Source organism: Grus americana, chromosome 1 (assembly GCF_028858705.1).
Source record: "Grus americana isolate bGruAme1 chromosome 1, bGruAme1.mat, whole genome shotgun sequence".
In the NCBI taxonomy this organism is placed as follows: Eukaryota; Metazoa; Chordata; class Aves; order Gruiformes; family Gruidae; genus Grus; species Grus americana.
In genome coordinates, this window is record NC_072852.1 from 85,248,606 (window position 1) to 85,272,575 (window position 23,970).

At 43.7% G+C, this 23,970-nt stretch overlaps 1 protein-coding gene across 6 annotated transcripts; it reads right to left on the reverse strand.

Moving 5' to 3' along the window:
* Positions 1-13,748: 13,748 nt before the first annotated feature.
* FOXM1 (forkhead box M1) lies at positions 13,749-22,976 on the reverse strand. Of its 6 annotated transcripts, XM_054813309.1 has the most exons (9): positions 22,955-22,976; positions 21,606-22,202; positions 20,352-20,500; positions 19,908-20,132; positions 19,366-19,494; positions 18,735-18,779; positions 17,716-17,794; positions 17,101-17,282; positions 13,749-15,964 (listed from the first exon to the last, which is right to left on the reverse strand). In XM_054813309.1, the coding sequence occupies exons 2-9, from the start codon at positions 22,153-22,155 to the stop codon at positions 14,933-14,935; spliced, it is 2,391 nt and encodes a 796-aa protein (XP_054669284.1). In that variant the 5' UTR covers positions 22,156-22,202; positions 22,955-22,976; the 3' UTR covers positions 13,749-14,932. The 6 variants fall into 6 exon arrangements, with proteins under 6 accessions (XP_054669284.1, XP_054669285.1, XP_054669283.1 ...); XM_054813310.1 differs by lacking the exon at positions 22,955-22,976 and having other exon boundaries at positions 17,716-17,791; positions 21,606-22,334; XM_054813308.1 differs by lacking the exon at positions 22,955-22,976 and having other exon boundaries at positions 21,606-22,334.
* Positions 22,977-23,970: the final 994 nt, after the last annotated feature.

Consider the following 23,970-nt stretch of genomic DNA (forward strand, 5'->3'; position numbering starts at 1 on the left):
ATAGTTCGGTCTAGGAGGTGATGCAGTGCCTTGGTAAATGGGAGAGAGCATCTGCTTCAAGGCTCCTGGCAGACATGCCCAGTCTCATTTCTGCAGAGACTGTCACGTATTTGGAATAGGCTGCGCTGAAGGATTTTACTGTGTAGCTTGAAGGAAATGCTGAAGGCCCGGTTTCTGCTTCAGGCCAGGGAAAATGTATTGGGCCTGACTCTGCCCTCATTTTCACTCCTCTCCATCTAGAGCCAGAGTTGCAGAAGCCTAAAATCACTGGCTTGTTGATACCAGTGGACTTGTCTCCCTGTTTACGCTAAGAGCGTGCTGACATTGCTGCAGAGTGGGATGTCTGGACCAGGGCAGACATCCCTCCTCTCAGGGGACAGAGGACATGGCAGAGCTCACTTTTTCAGCTTTCTGCCTCCACATTATCCTGCTTGAAATTGTAAGTTTCAACTTGAACTGAAGCTGCTTTATTTTGATCCCTTTTCACTGGTGAATGCACTGCCCCAGTAAGCACCAGTTCTGATGTCATGTACAGAGGAGGAAACTGAATTTTACCCAGCTATGAAGCTGAGGACAGCATTACCTTTCCATGAATGTCAGCGGGGGGTGAAACAGCTTTCATGTACAACACAGAAGGAATAGCAGCAACAGACTATGAAAGCTACAGCAAAAGTATGCTTTCCATTACTCCTTTTTTATTTTTTTCCAGCTTAGGAGTATGTAACATTCCAACATGACTGATAACAATTATTTCTATGTTCTACATTGTATATAAAAGTATAACACTGAGTTTGCAATGTTAGGAAGTAAATCCAATGGTCTGTGTACAACGATGAGTCCAGTCAGCCACTCTAAGACCTCAGTGTGGTTGTAGAAAGTACAAAAAAGTTGGCCTCAGTGCAAAGCAAACCATGTTATTTACCTTTTACTCCCTGCTAATCATCACGGTGATAGCATTTCTCTTAGGAAATTTGGTCCTTACATGTTAGAAGGAAGGCTGGTCATTTTTAGAGTCATTCTAAAATTTGAAGAGGTTAACCTTTTGTTCCTAGTATGATAACTGCTTTACACAAGGCATCATGGTTCCCACAACACCAACTTGCGGAACCAAATTTGGCAGGAATGAAAGTAGAAATATATTCTAACTAACTAACTTTACTAACTGCTTTACACTAGAACAAATTCCAATATCATAATGCAGGCAGAATCCCATCAAGAGCTCAGCAGAGCTGTTTTCAGCTGTCCTTGTCTCTCTGCAAGCTGAATTAAGAAGAGTTTAAATAATGGATATTCCCAGGGAAGCTGTGTTCCCATGGTCTTGTTTTCTTGCCTCTAAGTTATCATGATTCCTGATTTACACACACTTTTGACCTCTTGTGGCCTCACTGAGCATGCTCTGAGTCTTGTTATCAAGTCCTTTAACCATGCCCATAAAACAGTACTGAATCATGCACCTCTACTCTGACACAGGGCCCTGTTTCCCCTGCTGCAGACTGAATACCTCAGCAGGCCAGCCTTGACAAGGCAGCTCTGCTTCTGCTGGCAGCAATGGCAGTGCCAATTTTCCTGAAGCCTCAGAACAGCCTTAAAACTACAAAGTAGAACAGAACATCTTGGGACCAGATTCCCTACAGTCTTTGCCTTGAAACGTATGGGCAGACTTACACAATTACTGATGAGATCGTCTCCCACCTTGGATGTGCATGTGGGCATGAAGAGAGAGATCCCAGTCCCAGTTCTTCCTTGCAGCTAGCCAGACTTTTTTATTTGTTCTTGCCTGGCACTTTAGCAAAGCTAAATCAAAATTTGCCTTGCAGCCATGCTGGAGTCATTGCTTGAGTAGTCTTGCTTTAGGGTTTGACCAGCTAATCCTGGCCCCTAACTCACAAAATATTTCTCTTCTAGTGCCTCAAAGGGGAGAATTCTTCAAATCTTATTTAAAGCTTCCCCCCCTCCTTCATCCCTTCTGCTCCAAAGAGCCGGTCACTTAACTCTTTATATCCTGTGATGTGTTAGTTCCCAGATCTGGCAAAAAACCTCTATCATTTTGATGGAGGTGGAACCAGCTAAGATATTATCTTCTCCCTTCAGAGGCATGCTGGGTTCTAGGTCACTGTTTTTTTCTATTCAGCTATTACTTTTTCCATCTTATTCTTCTTAAACAGAGCCCATTTACTAAGTAGGTTAAGTGCTTTCAGTTTTTTTGCAGAATGGACACTCAGAAAGTTTTCTCATGGAGAGCCATACCACAGTGCAGCAAATATAAGTTTATTCCCAGTAGCTATGCCTTTCCCAGTCATCTTTTGTAGGCCCTGGAAAATAGTGTATGACTCACCAACAGCCCGTGTTAGAAAAATAAAACTGATTTAGATAAAAACATTCATACACAATCCCATACACACAGAAAAATTGTTTTCCTTCTTTGATCTAGTCATATACAATAATCATAACCTGTTATATTATTCTCCACCCTTCATACAGGAATTCTTACAGGGCGTTTAACAGTGCTGTTCAGACAATGGAAGAACCCCTCCACCTCAACAGAAGATAAAAACCCTCCTCCCTGCTCCTGCTAGCAGCTTGGCATTCTAGCTCAAGCAGTTACAGGTCAGTGAGAGCTCTGGGGCAAAAGAGTCTAGCTTCTAACCACAAAGCCATAGCATTGTATCCATGTTTGTAGCTGTTGGCCCCTGGTGTTGACCCCCGTCCATGTCTGAGAAATGTTGAGGATTTCAAAATTAGTGTCCATATTTCTGAGGAAAGGCACTGAAAAGCTGCATCTCCCAGTAGCCAATTTGCCCAGCCAAGAAACAGGAGAGGGTCAATATTTCAGCAACTTGAAGCTTGTTCTACCAAACTGAGACAGTGCCTTGGAAACTGGTGTAATGTAGAAACAACCTCTGTTGAAGAAATTAATGAACAGTACCTGAAGTAGTGGAGGAATGGACTCCTTTGCTGAAAGAAGTAACTCCCAGATTAAAGAATATGAGACAAAGTAAAGATTTTACCTCCCTCTGCCAGGAGCATTAGGGAGTATCCCAGCTGTTTGAGGAGCTGCTCTGTTGAAGACTTTCACTGGTTTGACTTTAACTTCATAAGATGAGGTTCTTTCACCACAGACTTTCTTTGTATCTCACTTCAAGGAAGCTTTACCTAACCTAATCATTCCTCTTTAAAATATTCTCCTACTACTTTTGCAATTTCTAATACTTGTTCACTTCTTAAAGAATTCTTTTCGGCTTTGAATTTTTCTCTCTTTCATCAATTTGGAAACTATTCTTTTGTCCTCTTGTAGAGCCAACACAGTGAAGGTGGGAGAGTGGATTTTAGATAAAGAGTTTTACGTTTCTTTTGTGTCAAGATAGGCTGTTACAGAGCTCAACAATAGCCTCCATAGAATGTAACCAGCCCAGAGGTTGTTTCTACATTACACCAGTTTCCAAGGCACTCTCTCAGTTCAGGAGTGCAAGCTTAAAGTGGCTGTAAAAGTGCCCCTCAGCGTAGCAATTGTGTCAAGGCCAGGAGATTCCTTGAGGTGGCCCAGTGCAGGACCACTATGAGATGACTTTCTGCTCATCCTCTTGCATTCTCACAGCCTGTGCATAGTCTGTGGATGCACAGATGGTGCAGAGGAGGGATGAGAGGACAAACCTTATTCAGGCAAACTATGCATGCTTCTCTCTTCCCTGCCGTCTATGAAAAAAAAATATTCGGGGAAAAAAAAAAAAGCTTCCTCTGCTTTGAATTCCCTCCAGTTTGTCTATTTGGATAATAAAATATACGCCTGTTCTTCAAATAATAAGTTACAGGTTAGAGTATTCTGTGAATATGTCTGGCAAGTTTCCTTGAGATAAATGTCATCTAAAATCTCAGATGTACATAATGTTTTAGCTCAGCTGCTGGACAGCAAAGTATGTCCTGCCAGTAAGGTCAGTCAAAAAGTAGAATAGTTTGCTTAATTAGGTAATTTAGGGTCAAGTCTCTGTAGTCATCTGCCATAGGGGCTAGATTTATGAAAACACTGTGGCAAACTTGGAACGATGTGGTCCAATATGAATTGCCCTTGCTGTGTAAATATTGCTTATAATGATTTGTGTCCTGTCTGTATTGATTTCACCACTTGAGCTAGGCTGCATACAAAGGGGCCTTTTCTGTTTGGTTAGAATAGTTAGCATTGCCACAGATCACTTGCTGATCATGCAGCAGGCAATACAAAATTCTGCCTTCCATTACATGGCTGCATTAATTACACTAGATGACTTTGGCTTTGTTTTCACAAGGGGATAGAATATCCACTTTTATTACAGAGCGTTAATGCACATAGCAATGGCAACTATCTTACTCATGCTAGAGCTTCTCTGAGCTCATAAAGATGTTTAAAGTAGCGAATACTTTCTGGTAGGAATATGCTTACCAGTGACAGTATGCAAGAGTCTGAGATGAAGGATAGTTGTATATTTAAGGCCAGTAGCACAGTACTTGGAAATGTGCAGTCTCAAAGATGTCTCCTGTGTGTGGTTTCATTTCACTGTCCCTCCACTTCTTATCCATAGAGACAAGAGTATTTCCATTATCCACTTAGCTTGAGGCTAAGAATGCACTTGTCCCTAACACAGACTTTTTTTTTAAGTCTCTATATCCTGCCATAATAATAATGAAAATTTTACACCATTAAGGCTCCTTTCAGAGGATGTCCTCAAAGCTGAATACTCAAACAATAAAACCCAGTGCTGTCAGGGTTGCCTCAAAAAGCTTAATTTGGTATGTATATGTGTGGTCTTATTACTAAAAGCACTTACAGAGTCTTGGTAAGGTGCATTAAGTGGCTGTCTATGGGCTTCTGTCAAAACTTTGTATTCTTTTCATATAAAACAACAACAGAAGCAAAGAAATAAGACAACCACCTATATAATTTTTGCCCATGCCTAGCTAGCTATAGAATCAAAGCAGATCTTGTCTTGCTCAAAATGAAGCCCAGATGTGGTCCTCAGAAGGTAAAGAATCTCCCCGTTGGCCATCCTTGCCTCCAATCTCCTTTCCTATGGAGACAGATTTTACTTTTAGAGTCCTCCAACAGATGCTGCAGAAAACTTTCCTATCAGCACTTGCTAGGTGTACTGCAATGTTTCCCGACATGTTTGTTTGTAAATGGCTTGCTTTGTATCTTAAAGCAATGAGATCAATCAAATTCTTCATCAGTCATCAGTCTAACTTGCTGAAATTAACTATAATCACTTTGACCAGGTATATTTGTCAGTATACACAGTCTAAACCATGTATATTTTCTGGTTGCTGCAATGCAATGCTCTGTGAGCACCTTGACTGGAGCAGTTCTACTGTAGCAGGGCTACTCAGACAGTCACACTCAGTTCTGGGGGAAGTCAGCCACTCTAAAGGGTGTTGCAGCCCACATATACTCTCTTGTTCAGGCAGACTTTCAAGCTTCAGCACTCGCTGGCTAAATCTTTAAAGACATGGTCCTGTTGTGGATGGTTCTTCAGGAACACCACCTCAGTCTTGCTTAATGAATCAGCACATTTTCCATTTTGTGTATTCTCCTTGTTGGTAGGTGCAAGGCACTGGGCTCATCCCTTGTAAAACAGTCAAACCCAAGCCCTGAAAACAGTGTTTCACATCACTCGTGCTTTTCTGTGGTACCTGATCATTTTGCCCCAGCCTTAAACCTGAGGACTGTTGAATCTGTGACTATGATGGTCCTTATCCAACCTTCTCCTGTTCTTTATTCTCTCAAATGGCCTCAAGTTGCACCAAGGGAAATTTAAATTGGATATTAGGAAAAATTTCTTCAGCGAAAGGGTTGTCAATCATTGGAACAGTCTGCCCAGGGAAGTGGTTGAGTCACCATCCCTGGAGGTATTTAAAAGACGTATAGATGTGGCACTTAGGGACATGGTTTAGTGGTGGACTTAGCAGTGTTAGGTTTATGGTTGGACTTGATGATCTTAAAGGTCTTTTCCAACCTAAATTATTCTGTCATTCTATGATTCTATGTCTTCTGAACCCTGTCTCCATTTCGCTCTTTGAGTCACCTTCTTCTCATCAAGGTCTTCCTTCCTGTCATCCACTCCTGAAGCCCAGTAGAAGTCCCTAGGACAGAAGAGAGCTCATGTTCCCATGGTCAGCTGCTGGCAGTCATGAAGAGCAAGTTCAGAAAGAAATCTCCATACACTCCAGCAAGTCTGTGCTGGAGCACACTCTGTACTGAACAAATCTCTTCTGAGGTTTAAGTTGGCAACTATGTCTCTGCTAAGGATGTGAAATAGATTTTTTAAAGAATGTTTAGAACAGCCAAAAATTGGACAAATTTCATTCAGCTTGTAAAAAGGGATACATCAAAACCAAGAAGGACACCCTGACAAACTCCCTCCACAGCAGGGAAGCTCCAGGTCTTTTCAACAAAAGGTTTGCTATAAAATTTTATTTTAACCTGAGCAAAACATTCTTGTGCTGTCATTTATAGAAGCAATTGGGCTGTTTCAACTGAATTTCCTGTGTTCCCTGCCCCTTCCCTCCCCAGTAGAACAAGAATAACTCTACCTGAAACTGATGTGCAGTATGGATATTTTCTGCTCAAACAATTCCAGATTTTATAATGGAATTACCAGCACAGTAGTACTGCTAGTACAGAAGCAGCTTTGTGTATACAGTGCACATACAGTGACAGGAAGACAGAGGGATGTGTTATGACCCCAAAGATTTGATGGATGACAGTGATGGTTCAACAATGTAATTTTATTTTAAATTATAAACACTTGGTTCCTTTGGTTTCTTAGACTTTAGGCTGCATTCATACATCATATCATCAGGTGTTCTTTGCATTCTTGATAGCTAGGCCCTGGCATGGTTTGAATGACAACTGAGATGATCTCATGATCTCCTGACTCCAGCAATTAAGATTTTAATAAAAACAGCAAAAAAATCAAAACTGAGATTCAGCTATGGGAAATGGCAAAACAGCCCTTATCGTTGTAGTATGCCAGTCCCATGGATATGCATAGCAGAGTGCAGACTGTCAAGCACTAATTAGATACCGGGTGGAGATCCTGAGATCAGACCATTCTGTGGCATTGATATAATTATTTGCAAATACTTGGAAAAGCATATTGATGCTTGAAGCATCTTCAGTGATCCCACAAGTTGCAAGCAATGCGCTTTATAGTGTCAGTTCTGCTGCATTCCTGACCTTTCTCCCCCTCCCATCATTTGATGCTAAACGCATCAAACACTATTAACTGTCCAAAGCTTTAAGGCTACATTGTGATTTGAATTCGTAAAGGAATGACAAGGGTCCCAAGTGGCTTTTGAAGCAGAAAAAGAGACTGATTAAATTGTGTAGAAAATGAGAGGAGGGGCTGAGAGGGAGTGGGCGAAGGTCTACAAAGAGCAAGTGTATGCACACCAAAACTATCTAGTGGGTGGGGTAGGGGTTTGGAGGCTTGGGATGATCCTGGTCTGCATGTAAAGACTTGGGGTTGTGGAGGGAAATATAGAGACACCTGCTCTCCTGGGATACTATTTCCGACAGAAATTCTGCAAACATGAAAGCCCTATTCAGAGGCCTGGCAGGACTATTGATGGGCTGACACATGGAGCACCATGGTTTTTCCCAACATCTGAGCCCTAACCTGTAACATGCCCCCTGTCGAGAGAGAGAGAAGCAAAGGAGAAGGCAGACACTGCATATGCAACAAAGATGAAACAGAGTGTGGTCATGGGAAACCCAAGAAAGTGAACTGAGGGTGTCTAAATGGAGAGACAGCAGTAGTACAGATTACATATGGGCACTTCCAGCCTACAAGAAGTAGCCCTAAGAGGATGACAGAGTTCTTGACAATCGATATTCGTATTAAAATTTCGTGTACTGTTGACTTGACAATGCCCGAAGCAATTCCTTCTTTATTAACCTCTCTGTGTGTAACAACAGCTAAGCAGGCGAAACTTTAACTGCCCAAACAAAAGCTTTTCTAAAGTGAAGTTTAAAGTGGAAAATGCATGCTGATAATTCAGGACAGGTTATACAGCAAGAGTTGTATAACTAAGTTGAGTGTTTCAGGGCTTAACAATATACATCATTATCCAGAATAGAAATTGCAGTTGGAATTTCATACTGTTCCACAATCCAGAATAACTTTGTGCATAGACAAACATGTAATCTCAGAATTCAGAATCAAATAAAGAAAATAAGTAATCTAAACATGTTACTCCATGAGAAAAGCATAGAGTTGAGATGGGATATTCTGGCCTGTTGTGTAATGATATCCAAAACTTTGCCTTTATTAAAATTTATGCAATAATACATAAAATGTGAAAGAATACAGTACACCAAGAAAAGATATCATATTGGTAGTGAAAAAGAAGAGCATTGCATAGAAAATGTCAGCAAAATCAAGAGATTCCTCTGATGTCCAGTGAAGATGAGGGGTTTTCTGTTCTGTTGGAAAATTGATCTATCCATTTTCCAAACAGTCCTGGTTCTAATAAGCCGGTCTCTTCTTTGTAACCACATATGTGTATAACAAAACGTACCTTCTACAAGTTACAGTGCTAAATAAACAAAGGCCCTATTGGCAGCAACCTCCTATTCATCCATGAGAAGGTAATAGAGACCAACAGCAGGGAACGTAAGCCATCCATGTCTGACTGTGGTTTAATAATCATTTGTGCCAACTGTTTTGCTTGACTTTCTTAAATAATGTCATTAAATGTTTCTGTTTTTAAATAGGGTACATCAAAAAAAAAAGGAAACAAACGTGGAGGATAAATAATTCTGATGATATATCTTCTATGCAAACAGTTTAGCAGTGTGCTCTATATAATGACTTCCCACAGATTTTGAGGTGTGGAATAGAATCTGCTTTGCATAATCTTTTGCTTGGTATACTGTGTATCAGGGTATTTATCATCTTTATTTTTCCAAGAAAAGTTGTAACTGAAACTCAAGGACAAATGTGTCATTTGAACTGCATCAGCAATTCAGATTCATGGCCTTTATGTTCTAAAACTCTGCTTGTATCAAAGCAAGAAACCAGTCTGAGATGATGAGTGAAGCAGAACACTTTTCTCTTAATCTCAGGCAGCTAATACTTTGTTATACCCTGAATATATTTTTATCCAGTTGTAGCTCACCTCTGCTCAAAAAAGGGGAGGGGGGAGGGAGGATATTTCTGTTCAGGAGCAAGCTCACATTTTCCAAGTCTGTCATTTTGCTCTCTGAATCCATAATGCATTTTAAAGAGGAAGTAAAGTATTTTACTAAAAAAGAAATTTCCACCTTTGTTTAGAGCTAGACCACCCTCTGGTAGAAATGAAGGCTTGACACCCTCACAAAAAGATTGCTGGGTTGTAAAACAGGGTCTCTTTCTTCCATGTGGGGAAGGGCTCAAGTTCTTCCTCCACCAGCCAAGTTGCAAAAGCAAAAAGGTGGCAATCATCTTTACTCAACTTGTGTCAGGGGGCATCCAGTCCTTTTCAGCTGACAAAATGGAGTAGGAAGAACCCCACTCTACCAGTGAGGGGGAATTACCTTCCCCTTTGCATCTGTCGCTCTTCTTGCCAGGCATAGAGCAGAATTTTCAGAGGAGCGGAGCAGCTGCAGCACTTGCAGACTCCCCGTAGATTTGTGTGTCCCAGATCCTTTGAAAATTTTATCTTAAATTATTTTTTTCTTTCAGTGGCTAGAAGGTATTAAACAGCCTGCTCTATTATCAGGACAGTCTTGGGATGGTCCTGCACGTTACTCAGAGAAGACCTGGGGAGTGCTACCCAAGGGTGTGAAGAACTGTGCCTACCTGCTCTTGCGCTACAACAGGTTCATGAGAAGACAAGACGTATAGCTCTGTTGTTACTGAAGGAGGATGGACAGAGGCATCCACCATCTTACAATATCACATCTCTACACTATAATCCAAATACTGAGCCTGCAGAGGGACAGGTGATACCTGCCTTCTGGCCTCTTTTCTCCCTCTGTATACTTCTCCTCTCTTCTGAGCCTACTTCATTGCTCTGCTCTTGAACATACAACTCTCTGATTCTTTGCCTGTTTACAACACCCTATGCTACTGCCATGGTTTTGCCCCAGCCAGCAGCTGAGCACCACCCAGCCACTCACTCACTCCCCCACATTGGGATGGGGGAGAGAATTGGAAAAGTTAAAGTGAGAAAACTCGTGGGTTGAGATAAAGACAGTTTAATAGGTAAAGCAAAAGCCACGTGCACAAGCAAAGCAAGACAAGGAATTAATTCACTACTTCCCATCAGCAGGCAGGTGTTCAGCCATCTCCAGGACAGCAGGGCTTAATCACGCATAACAATAACTTAGGAAGGCCAACGCCATCACTCTGAAAGTCCCCCACCTTGCTTCCTCTTCCCCCAGACCCTTATATGCTGAGCATGACATTATATGGTATGGAATATCCCTTTGGTCAGTTTGGGTCAGCTGTCCTGGCCATGTCCCCTCCCAACTTCTTGTGCATCCCCAGCCTACTCACTGGTGGGGTGGTGTGAAGAGCAGAAAAGGCCTTGGCTCTGTGTAGAACTTGCTACTTGCTCAGCAGTAGCAAAAACATCTCTATATAACAAAACCACATCCATCTTATCCACACTGTTTTCAGCACAAATCCAAAACATAGCCCCATACTAGCTACTATGAAGAAAATCAACTCTATCTCAGCTGAAACCAGGACAGCTACACAGACCTCCTGTTTCCTGTGAATTGCCAGCTTGACACTGCCCTGACACCCCTATCCCAACTGCCTGAAATGAGATCTTTATTCACTAAGCCTTAACGATGTTTCCTATTCTTTTTCACAAAATACTTTTTTCCCTCCCTGCTATTACTGTCATGTGGCAGTCAAGCTTTTTACCTGATTACAACCATAGATCTCTTTTGAGACATGCTTTCTGACAACACTGTCAAACTGCTTCCTTTCTGTCACTTGCTGAGCAAGTGTGACTTGATATGTCCCATCTTATTCCCAAACCAGACTAAATCTTCAAGTGAGCAACCCCAATCAGCAGTAAGGATGGAGGTATGTGGTGAAGCTACTGCAGGGAGGACATCGGAATTCTTTTGGTTGGGGCTGGTTGTAAGCTCTGCACCCTCTGCCTGCTCACAAGCAGGAAAAGGGGATGAATGGTCCTGTACAATTTCCAGAGAACCTCTGATTTCAAAATGTACAGTTACTGAAAAGGGTTGCAGAGAGAGACACTGGCAGAAAGCATGTATTTTCCTATGGAAATGCTGTTGCCGTTGTAGTGTTGCCCAAAAGTTGTGCTGTCTTAAAGCAGAGTTATAACAGGAGCATGTATTTTCTGGGGGAGGTTATCAATAATCTTTATTCCTGGATGATGCTCCTAAGTTACCTGTTCTGTCTGTGCCGAGAGCTGGCAGGGGACACTCTCTAACCCATGGTGCAATTACCTATATGCTTCCAACTGTCTGAGTCCCCTTATACAGAGCCCCAAACTCCCTAAACTTCAGTGTGTGCTCTACCCCTATACAGGGTGCTGGTGCTGTGCCTTGTTGCAGTGCCCTGTTGTCTTCTGTCTGTGTCTCCTTGTATTTTTTCACCAGCTCCTGACAGAAGGCGACTGTTCTTCCTCAAAGTAAGTCTCAGTGCTGTCTCCCGATAACGGGGATGCAGACTGGGGCAAGACTAGGCCCAGCAGTCCTTCAGTGCAGGTTCAACTGGGTTGAGCTTAACACAAGGTGATTGCAGACTGGTTCTTGCTGTTTGGAGGCTGTATGTGTCCAAATGGAAAGAGCTCAATGTTCTGTTCTTGGACAGGTGTACTTCTCTTTGACTCAGCTAATTCCTGCAGAACAGAGGCTGACAGCAATATCAGTGCTCAGCTCTGAGTATTGAATACATGCTTTTGCATAACGGAAAGAATGATGGGCAAATTATGTTGGCAAATCAATCCTAAACAATATATACAATCCTAAACAAAATATTTCCTTTTTAGAGGCAAGGAAACCCTGAGACTCAATCAGAAGTGATAGAACTTCAGCTTCTAATCACTGACAAAAATCTTCTGGTCTGAAGTTCACACGGCAGCCTAGTAAAACATTTTTCACTGTTGGCCTCTGTGGTGGGTTGACCCAGGCTGGAGGCCAGGTGCCTACCAGAGCCGCTCTATCACTCCCCCACCTTAACTAGACAGGGGAGAAAAGGTGTAATGAAAGGCTTGTGGGTCAAGATAAGGACAGGGAGAGATCACTCACCAATTTTCATCATGGGCAAAACAGACTCAACTTAGAGGAAAATTAATCTAATTTATTATCTAGCAAAGCAGAGTAGAGCAATGAGAAATAAAATCAAATCTTAAAACACCTCCCCCCACCCCTCCCTTCTTCCCGGGCTTAACTTCACTCCCGATTTCTACCTACTCCCCCCTCAACGGCACAGGGGGACGGGGAATGGGGGTCATGGTCAGTTGATGACACGTTGTTTCTGCCGGTCCTTCCTCCTCAGGGGGAGGACTCCTCACACTCCTCCCCTGCTCCAGCATGGGGTCCCTCCCATGGGAGAAAGTCCTCCATGAACTTCTCCAATGTGAGTCCTTCCCATGTGCTGCAGTTCTTCATGAACTGCTCCAATGTGGGTCTCTCCCACAGGGTGCAGACCTTCAGGAACAGACTGCTCCAGCATGGGTCCCCCATGGGGTCACAAGTCCTGCTAGCAAACCTGCTCCAGCATGGGCTCCTCTCTCCACAGGGCCACATGTCCTGCCAGGAGCTTGCTCCAACGTGGGCTTCCCACAGGGCCACAGCTTCCTTCAGGTGCCTCCACCTGCTCTGACATGGGGTCCTCCACAGGCTGCAGGTGGAATCTCTACACCCCCTCATCCTTCTTCCATGGGCTGCAGGGGGACAGCCTGCCTCACCATGGTCTTCACCACAGGCTGCAGGAGAATCTCTGCTCCAGTGCCTGGAGCACCTCCTCCCCCTCCTTCTGCACTGACCTTGGTGTCTGCAAAGTTTCTCACATCTCACTCCTCTCTCTGGCTGCAAAAGCTCTCCAAGGTTGTTTTTTCCCTTCTTAATTATGTTATCACAGAGGCGCTACCACTGTTGCTGATTGGCCAAAGCCTTGGCCAGTGGCAGGTCCATCTTGGAGCATTGGCTCTATCAGACACAGGGGAAGCTTCTAGCAGCTTCTTGCAGAAGTCACCCCATAGCCCCCCCCACTACCAAAACCTTGCCACATAAACCCAATACAGCCTCAAGCTGAGCAGTCATTTGTACTAGGCAGAGAGAAATATAGATCAGTGAGTCCAATATTCCTTCCCCAAAAAGCTGAAATAATGATCAACACAAAGTGCTTGAAACATCTTCTGCGGGCAAATAACCTCTAACAAGCACATGAGAAAATTGCAACTCTTAAAACCACACACATGTAAATCTGTTTTTTTGTTTATAGGGAAAAGCAAGAAATACAGATTTTTGACTAGGACTTGTTTTGCATTTACAAAATACAGAAACTACTCTGCTGGTGGTGGTCTGATGTTTTAGACTAAGTTAGCATGTTTCTGACTTGTGAAGTCAGGATTTATCCATGAACAGCTGGAAAAAGTATATTATATGAAGCAAGGGGTTGAGCAACCAAATCTAGTGCGGTATGGCCAACATGGCCTGAGGAACACTGAAAATGTCCTAATGATCATTCACTCAATGATCATAGAAGACACATGCATTAGACAAGCAAAAATCAGTTGTTCATGCTATGGCCCAGCCTGAGTACACTGCTAAGAGTGAAAGCAGTAAAGACAATACTCAGCTGTGTTCCCACAGAAGCTTTATTGAGTATGTAGATACATGAGCCCTCATTTGCCTGTAAGCAGAAGGACCAGGTCTTTTCCATGGCAATTTCGTCTTTTGACATGAATTCTAGACAATTGGGAGGAGTTGTCCTATTGCACCAAGAGAAATATATCTTGTGTTTCCAGAGGTCACTTTTCAGTGGAAATATCAGCAGTCGCTTTATAGGTTCTTTATTACATTTTCAACTGATGATTTTAACAAGGGCAGCTTTAACCATTCAATAGAAGTCCATCTTACTGCAACAGTGACTCTACTTAGTCCTCTAGGTACACAGTAATAGGACTCTGGAACCAGAGGAGCTATACAGCTTGATCCAAGCTTGGGAAAAGGAAGCCAAACCAAGATTTTATGCTGCAATCCAGATAACCTTTTTCAGTTTGACTTGAGTCACATATAGGTAATTTTTCAGATCTTTGCCTCAGCAACTTTCAGAACAGCCTAGACCAATGTGTTTCTGAAGTCAAAGAAGAAAAAAAAAAAAAAAAGTGTTTTGAGCTCTCATCTATGGTAGAATACAGGAGATGTGGAACATATGGACAACACTCTCAGTCAAACCCTTTACCAGCCCAAATATTCCCATAACCCTACAAGAATAAAATTATTATTATAATTAAGGGCTAATTTAAGGAATGTACAGTATTTACAGCCATTAAAACTACACAGAAGATACTAAGTAATAGGAGAACAAAGTAAAGGGAAATAAGTACAGAGCTAGGAGGAGGTTCCCAGGCTCTTTCCTATTGTACATAACTGAGGAGTGCATCCATTTCCTCTGATACCTTGTGTAGCAAATGCCATTCAGGGCCTACCTGGATGTTCTTTTGATAACCCCCTCTCCAGGAACTCTCATCTCTAGCACAAGGTTAGAGAGGCTCTATCTTGTTCCACAAAGTCTATTGCAGCTTATAAAGGGAGCTTATAGCAGCCAATGGGCCTGTCTCCCAGCTTAGCAGGAGTCAATAGTGCCCTCTGTTCCCATGGATGTGGGAATCAGTCAAAAGCAGACAATCTTCTTAGACTACATGAAAAGATCTCAGAAGAGTGCTTTGTGTAATATCAGAACAAGCCAAATTCAGCCCTCAGGCCAGTTTACTTCAGTTCAGGTATGAGCTGAGACCAACTAATATCTGTTCCTAAGTTTTCATCCTCAAGACCAGGAAAGCTGATATCTAGAAGGATTTTGCTCAGACTGTCATTCATGGTGTCCAGGATCAGGCCCTCCATAAGTGACCGGTTTTCAGTAAAGCCAGAGGCTGGCAGTTCAGCAGATGATTGCTTAGTAGATTCATGAATAAAAGCTGGAGAACTCGTGAGGGGGGCATGCCCCATGTCGCTGGATTCTGTATTAAGCAGTTCCCGAGGGGACTCAAAGAGGGCATTTTTAAAGGGTGTGCTGTTAAAACCCAGCAAGTCCTGGTTCTCCTGGAGGGTTCTCACTGGACTGAAGTCCAGCTCGTGACTTCCCTTGGCTAGGGATGCAGACTTCCAGGGGTCAAGCCCCCCTAGTGGGGGGGTAGTAGTTGCTGAGACTTTGCTGGGAGTGGAAGAAACTGGCAATTTGCTGAATGTCTCCTTGACTGGTGTTTTAAAGGGCCCCTCTTCCCCCTGCAAGCAGCTGAGCTGTGATATGTTCTCAAGAGGCTGGCTTTCCTGCACAAATGGGGGATCTGCCCCTAACCGGAAAGGGTCAAAGCTATTGCTTTCTGGCAAAACAATGACTGGCTCTTCTGAGCAAGGCAGTGCTAGGCGTTGTTTCCTTCTGGATCTGCCCATTTCCCGCCTTTCCCGCCTCTTTATAACTAATGTGTCAGAAACACCCTTAGACGGTGACTTCAGTAGGGTGAATTGTTTCTTCTCCTTTGTGGATGAGACTGGGAACAACACGCCTGGCTCTTCCTTTACTGTTAGGGTTGAGGCAAATGGGGATAGCCAGTCATCCAGTTGAGAGCCTTCTTCCTCCTTTATACTGACGGTCTCAGGGAAAGAAGCTGATTCCTCACCAGGCTGGGAGCTGCTCTCCTTTAGGGAATGGGTTGGGGAAAATAAGCCTTCATCACATTGACTCTCCTCCTTGACAGCAACCATGGGTAATGAGGATGACTCTTCTGTAGAGAGTGACATCTACAAAGAAACACAAGTGATATGCAGTGATTAAGCAAGGATCTAACCTACACAAAATCCAAATGATAGTGGAAGGAAGAAAAGAAAGACTGGCACTTAAGGACAACAGAACAGGTAAGAGGAGGACCTTCAGAATATAGCGGTAACTATAATAACAGCTAGAGATTGATCGCTGTGTGAAGTTGATACAAAGAAGCCTACAGATCACATGGGAAGGATTTTAGCTAAGTGACTGGAAGTCATGTCCTTCAGAGCACTTCTGCTATGAGGAACTTTTAGGAGTACAGGCAGAAGAAGAGCTGAATATTTCTGGAAAAGTATAACTCCTTTGATTCCTCCTTACACTATCTACATGTGAAATAACAAAATGAATGAGGACAGCTTTCCCAGAAACCAAGAAAAAAGAAAAAGAAAAAAAATTGAGGTTATCAAAAGAAAAAGAGTACAGGGGAAAGAAATCACAGCAGGAGAGAACATAAAGCAGCAGGCACACAAAGGAAAAAAGGATTATGGTTAGACAGGATGGAAAAAGTTAAAGCGTTACAATGTCTAAGCATACAAGAGCTGTCAGCGAGATGCCAAGAGAAAGACCTGCTTAATAGCTGTTTTTCTTGAGCCCAGAAAAACTGGGAACTCCACAGAATTAGCAAACAGCTGGTGCTGAAAGCCTCTGGGAAGAGATTATATGCAAATAAATACTCTTTCAGAAGTTCCCTATGCTACATGTCTCCAGACCTATAAAAAATCTGAATGTTTTAGGAGCAGAACAAAGCCATTTCTCCCATTCTTATTTCTTCACATCCAAGCAGTAGAAAAAAATTTTATTGACCAATCCATAGAGCCCCCTCCTCTAGTGAATTATAGTAACATCCTTATAGCAAGTCAACTAGCAGGTAATAGCCACCCTAGAGACAGAAAAGGACAGCAAGGATCATCACTGGTTAGTTCCTTAATATGAGCTTAGAGTTTCAGAGCACCTGATAAAGATGCACAAAGGAACCATATATAGAACAGGGTCCATAGAAGGCAAGAGCTATAGAAAAGAAAACAAACAAACCCCCAAAAAACAAACGCCAAACCACAATCCCTCCAAAAGACCCAAATAAAAAAAACCCCTCACAAAACAAGAAACCAACCTTTGGAGCAATGCGCACACGCTTACTGCTCCGGAAAGTCTCCGAGCTGTTGAGGGATGCTCCCTGTGCCATGGATAGAGGAACCTTCATAGAAGGCTGCAAGACAAGAGGCTGACTCAAAGGAAACTGGATTGGAACCAGGTAGGAGTTGATGCGAGGAAGCAAAGGCTTCATCTTTCGGCCTGGAAGGGAAAAGAATGGACTCACTAGCCTCTTGCCTTTTCTCTACTACCTCTTGAAACCCAGGCATCTAACAGGAAGTCCTTCTAAGTACCCCAGAATAAACATCCAATCAGAGAGAGGCTCACCTGCCTTCTCTGCTAATTTTGAGGCTACAAATCCCAAGCCAGAAGGCCTGATGAACAAGAAAATAGTCCTTCATACAGATCCTAGCCCTCAAGTTGGTGCAAGCTCTGCTCTCGCTCCATTTGAGTACCCAATCCCCTTCATCTCTGACACAGCAATACTGCCTTCAGCTCCAAACCTGACAGTAGGAAGCCTAAAAGCTAGCAAATCCAGATAACAATTTCCAATTTTATTTCTAAGGAAATCTGGGAGAGTGCCCCAGATTTATGGGACTGATTCTCTTTGTCCTAGGCTGATGTAGACACTCACGTGCATTCTGGGGTTCAGTTTTGCTGCTGCTGTTGCTTCCCATGTTCTTCTGGGGATCAGGAAGAGGTCGCTTTTGCTGCTGAAGTCATTGTGAAATAAGAAAGAGGAGAAAAAGGAGAAAAGAAAGGGACTTAAAGAGAAGAATCCATCTTTGTTCCGCTGCCTCATTCAGAACTGCAAATCCAGAAGCCTGTGCTGCGCTAATACTGAGAGAGCAGCTGTTAGCACCCAGCACTCATGCTGGCTCTATCTCTGTGCCACTTGCTGTCTTACACCCATGCCATCTCAAAGACAGCTGCCAACCAAAAGCTGTGTAGAAAAAGAAATAGCATGACAGAGCTGCTCCGGCTGCAGACTCTACTGAAGAAGTGACCTGGTTTCAGTCTTCTCAGTGCCTGAGGAAAGGTGAGTAGGATAGCTTTATTGTATTTTGGATCTCTATACAAACCACAGACCAGATAGAGGCAAAAGAGGAATCAGAAGTCTAAGCAGATGGAAAGAAGGCCAGGGCTGTAGCCATGACAGAAAAGCGTTTGACTGGCTGCTTGCAAATCTGTCATTGTTAAAACTGCTGAACGCAAGAGAGACAGCAAACAGGTCCATCCTTCTGAGAGTCACAACGCAGCTGGGTTCCAAAATGAAAAAGGAGCACAGAGAGATACTATTCTCTCTGGATTTGAGCCCCAGAACAGACTGGGACTGCTGTGATGGAGATGAAGATTTTGCCAGGAATCTGTCTGGGCTTGTTCTCTGAAGCCTGTTGGTGCCCATTGCAGCCTACCTCAGCAGTGGACTTTGAGTTGCTCAAAGCTGCACAGCTCTACCATCTGTAGACAGAGCATATCATCTGAAGGTGATTAACCTTTGGCTCAACTCCTTTCCCCAAAAAGGGTGTGCATGGACTGTATGACCGGGTGCAGCAGTGACCTAGTCCCCCTCCCCAAGCCTCTTGTCCTTTCTTCAGTGATTGGCATGAGGAGAACAGAAGCCCAAGCCCCAAGCCAGAGGGTAAGTCTTACTGATTCAGAGTGCTCAGGCGATGTTGGTGACCCCAAGTCCAGCGGCTGGTGGCAGCAAGGCATTGAGAGGGGAAAAATAAGATGAAGTTATCAACCAAAGGAGGAAAAACTGGGACATTTTAACTTTGTATAATCTAAGCAAAAAGAGTCAACCTGCCCACCCACTGCAGAAAACACAGAAGAGTCTAAACACACTTATACCAGACTCACAAGCTCTTTCTCCTACAAAACGGTACTTTCTAAAATACCTAGCTGGGATAGGGCAATTCCATCCTATGACCATCTAATCGAACACCATAGGAACTCCTAGTCGACTTCAGTGGAAAGCTTCTTACTAGGAATTTGAATCAAGCCCATGGAAAGAGGTTGAAAAAGCTCACTATTACATTTGGCACACCACCTGAAGAACAAACACATCCCACAGAAGCTCCAGTTCTTATGCACAGACACAGTACCTTTTCTTTCAAATACAGAGTTTGTCTATTTGTCAAGAGAAGTGACTGAATCCAACTTCTACAAAAAGACTGATGTCAAAGCAGCTTAACTTTCCTGTTAAAATAAGGTGCGTCTGGCTAGTGTGGCATTTAGGAACTGGATAGCCTGTCCCATTTTCTTTGTATGAGGCACTCACCTTAAATACCTGGTCCAATGTTAGACAACGGTTTGCATCAGGGTGAATAGTCCAGAATGAGATTTTACCATTAGCAGATGTCTCACGGACAAACATATCATGGAGGGATAGGTTGTGCCGAATGGAGTTCTGGGGAGAAAGGAGTGAGGGGGAGGTTGAAAAGCAGTAGTTTTGTTATCAGCACAGCAGGGCCTACCCAACACACGATTGCCCTGGCAGAGGGACTAGATTCCAAAGTGTAGACAACATGGACATTCATATTCACTGCATACTGGCCAACCCTGTTATCAGTCTCTTATTTACTCCTGAGATCCCTATTCTCACTCCAGTGATCAAACATCCCATCATCTTGTCTAAGTGGAGTGAGAAGAGAGATAGAAGTGGAACAGGGAACATCTGGAATGAAAGGGTATTTGGGGTGGGGTGTTTAAGTTAATTTCCATCTTGCTCTGCAGGCTGGGGAACAACTTTTCATTTTCATCCAGAAGGCTTATGATAGTATCACCCTGTGGCCCACAGCAACTTGAGGGCCTACTTGTTACCTTCCAACCTGGCTTAGCCACGTGTTTGAAATATGGGAAATGATCCTCAATCCACGTATAGATGTCCTTCAGAGTCATACGCTTCTTCTCAGTGCTGTTGATGGCAAACTGGATCATGGCCATGTAGGAGTAAGGAGGTCGTTCTGATACTGAATCTTGCCAGGAGGAGCAGGAAGTGGTGGTGGTGGCAGCCGGAATAGCAGCGGCGGCAGAATCTTCTTCAGTCTGAGAGATAGAAGGAATGATACATGAGTGCTCACAAAGTTGACAAGAAGATCCATGGAACATCCCTGGATCCTCCAGGTTCTGTTATTCAAATCAGTAAAGGCCAAACTCGGGTTACTTAGAGATGGTGACGCCTAGTTCTTGCAAGTCTTCACATCCACATGGATTATGTCCCTGTCAAAAGTTTTAGCGCACGCTCTGTTGTCTTCTCCTACTTACCTTGATTCTTTCCTGCAGAGGTAGCTGGTTCTCTTTCTCCATGTCTTGCTTCACAGAACAGGGACTTAGCCCATCAGATCTCATCTTCCCAAGCCACTGGATGTTAGTGAGACTATTGTCCAACACAGAGCTCATTGTCTCGCCACTGCCTGTTGGGATAACAAGCCCATAGCTCTGCTTACTTGCAAGTAACTGTCTTCCCCCTTCATCTCAAGTGCCAAAAAGAAGGCACACTTCTAAAAGAGGTATCCCTGTCTCAAGATTGGGACAAAATGGTATTGCAACACAAACATTTCTCGTGGAAGGAATTTGATCTTGAATTCCTGATTTCATGTGAATCTGCCCAATTTCTGAAAGGAGCTCCAGCCTTAAAAACAAGCATTCAAACCAGACTATTGCTCTCAACCAAAACAGGACAATGTTGAGCCAGTACTTCAAGAATTCAAGTATTTTCAGCTAAAGGATGAATCTAGTAAGCAGAGGCCAAGGAAGGTGGTGACAAACTCCAACTGAAAGACCCATCACAAGACCCAAGTCAGCAGCTCAGATGTCTCCAGGTTTCTGAACAGCAGCAATGAAAATTAACATAGCTTTGTTATTTCTGGTGAGGTTGGTTGTAGCAATGCAGCTATTGCAGCTGTCTATGGGTTCCTGTCAGACAGTGCTATAGTGTGGGATCAGACTTACTACAGCTCAAAAGCTACATAGCTATTTTAAGTTGCAAATACAAATTTTATCTGAGCAGTGTTTCAAAGTAAAATCCATCCCCCTTCTAACATTTGTTCAGCAGCTTCATGAGACAGCTAAGAAGGAAACAGACTTGCCACTTAGTTATTAAAGGATGGGAATCTTTTCCAAAGCTCTTGGCCCATATGTTTTGTCACTGACTAATGTTAGTCTTTAATTCAGCCATAACTCTTTTGCTAAATGAAACTTAATCTTTTGTTCTTCTAGACTTGATTTCCTCAGGCCAGCCCTTCTTTTTTCCCCCAGCACTAAAAGTTTGCTTTGCTATACACCTTTATATGCCATCTCTTCCACCGAAAATATATCTACTAAGATCCTTCAGATTTCGCCACATATGCATAGATGTGTGGATTATTAAAATCAAATCCATAGCAATTTTGTAATTAACTATTTAGTTAATCTGCATACTGAGATCCAAGCACTCCACTCATTGGACCACTTCACATCTCTCTGTCTATCTGTCAGGACAAAAAAAAAAAGGGGGGGTGGGGGGTAAAGATCACATACTGTTGTTCTCCTGTTCCTGTCCCACCACAGAATCAATTCCTGAGTGCCAGAGCATTGTCCCTCCTGCCAGACTAGGTGTCTGTGTAACATTCTTGTCTCTTTCTTGACCATCTGCAGCCTTGGTTGCCACACTGGCTTTCTTCTCTGATAGGAGATGCTGCGATGATGTTGGACCTGCTGAACGGGATGTGCCCCCACTGCTAACAAGAATGAACTTGTTGGGCCCATTGTTGCCACATTCTTTTCCTTTTGCTGTCAGTGCCTCTATGATGCTCTGGATATCAGCATTTGTAGGGATGGCCACCACTTGTGTGTTGGGCATGGTAGGATGGTCAATTATCTTTATTCCTGCTGGGAAGTTCTGCAGGCCGCAGTCAATTTTATCTCTGGGTTGGCTGTTGTGTTGGTTCTCCAGGCTATGCTCCTGCTTAGGAGTCTTTTCATCCTGACCACTGTTTTCATCTCTTGCTGAAATACTGGATGCCTCCTTCTGTGGGAGGGTCAGTTTCCGTCTTTTGAGAATTAAGGGCCTGCGAGGGCTGGTCCTCATTATTGATTTATACAATCACTCTCCATTGAAAGGGACAAGAACAAATCCTGCAAAACAAAAGATACAACATAAGAGTGCAGAGGGCAGGAACAGCTAGGAAAGGTGCAGCAAATCACCGTGGACCTCCCACAGAGCACACATTCTCAGCAATTGCTATAAAGCTAGAAACAAGGAAGGAGAATTAAAAATGAAAGCATTTAATAAGGTTGACGAGGCTATTGGAAAATAGCACTGTAACTCCTTTATCCACACCTTGTATAAGCAGGACAGGAGAGATATTTGCAGAATAGATAATTTGCATCACAAGTTGGGAGCCACAGAGTAAATAATAATGAGGAAAGTGTGTACATGTGCTCTACAGAAAGGGAGAGTAAGACTTAGCTGTAAAGTGACTTGACCAGCATCAGCCAGCAAGCTAGAGAGGAGAGAAGCTAGACCATAGAAATAGCACTCCTGATTCTTTTATCTCACTGCTGTAACCAGCAGATCATGCAACCTGAGAGAAAAAGGAATTTAACAGATGGGTTAAGATCTGGGAAACAGAGATTGTCCTGAACACTACAAAGGCATAAAATAAATGCAGCATAAGTTATGTACTTTAAAATAAAAGTAAAGTAAATGCTTTAGTCATTCCTTCTGGAGGTTTGTCAAGAACTAGATAAATTCATCATTGGGCAGCATACAATTTAAATATCAAACAGACAATTTAGATTATAAAGCAAAAAGCAGAGGAGATAAAATTCAGAAGTACTGCTTTCAGGGTAAGATGCAGTGCATCCCTTCTGAGAACACCACTTACAAGTATCATGCCGTTCAAGAATTAGGTGGAGGCTGTCTCTTGCAGCAAACTATACCAGAATAGAAATACACAAATTGTACTTATTGTTTATCATTAGGGATGGCAAGCTAAATAGAAACAAATAATAAAAACCAAGCAAACAAAAACCAAACAAATAAAAAAGAGGCCTTTTGCATTAGTAGATTTGACTGGGCCAGCTAGTAAACAAGAAAATTCTCAGTAGGAATCACCTGCATAGATACAAACTGGAAAGAGTCTGGCGGATAAAAAACTGAGTTGATGTCCTAGTGCAGAGAGCAGACAGCCCTGCGATCAGATGTTGCCGAGCAGCCAGAGGCCAGTAGAAGCCTTCAGCATTACACATGGGTTGCAGCACCCAGGCACACACGGCCCTTTGCGATCTGCTCCGCTCCCTTAAAGAGAGATCCCCGTAAGACAACGACAAAAGAATCATCTTTAGTCAGCCTCCAAAAGGTTTCATTCCTACAGGAGTGAGCCACTTCCTAAGGCCTCGAGCTGCTACCACCAGTACAGGCCCAGGAGCAATCCTGTGTACGCACGGCCCCGGGGTCGGTAAGAGGGGAAGTGCTGAAGGTCTCCTAGCTCCTTCTTCACCCACTCCAACCCCAGCCCTGCCACGCTCTCCGGTCAGCTCATCTGCTCCCCCAGGGCCCCTCCGGCCCAGCCCGGGCCGGGCCTAGACGTTTCCCTCTCCCAGCCGCCCTCCACTCTTAGCGCGGATCTCGCAGGGCTGCCGGCCCTCGCCTCCAGCCCCCACAGGGAGACACGGGGGAGCGGGAGGCTGCAGTGGGGGCAGATGCCGGGCGCAGATCGCGACTCACCACCTCCCCGGCCAGGCAGGGGATACGGAAGGAGGCAGCAACTCCGGCGCTTCCGGGCGGCTCCGCCGCCGCTCACGGCAGAGATCGTTCCCCGGTTTGAATTTGGCGCCCGGCGACTCGTTAGCATCACGTGCTGGCCTGGGCCAATGAGAGGTAGCAGGGGCGGAGCGGGTC

Bases quoted from the DNA above. Each gene is read 5' to 3' on its own strand.
- FOXM1 (XM_054813309.1), bottom strand. From the start codon at position 22,155: ATGAGGACCAGCCCTCGCAGGCCCTTAATTCTCAAAAGACGGAAACTG. The intron at 20,501-21,605 runs GTATGTGATCTT...TTATCCCAACAG, and splicing joins ACAGGAACAGGAGAACAACA to GCAGTGGCGAGACAATGAGC. The intron at 20,133-20,351 runs GTAAGTAGGAGA...TCTATCTCTCAG, and splicing joins CTCTGCAGGAAAGAATCAAG to ACTGAAGAAGATTCTGCCGC.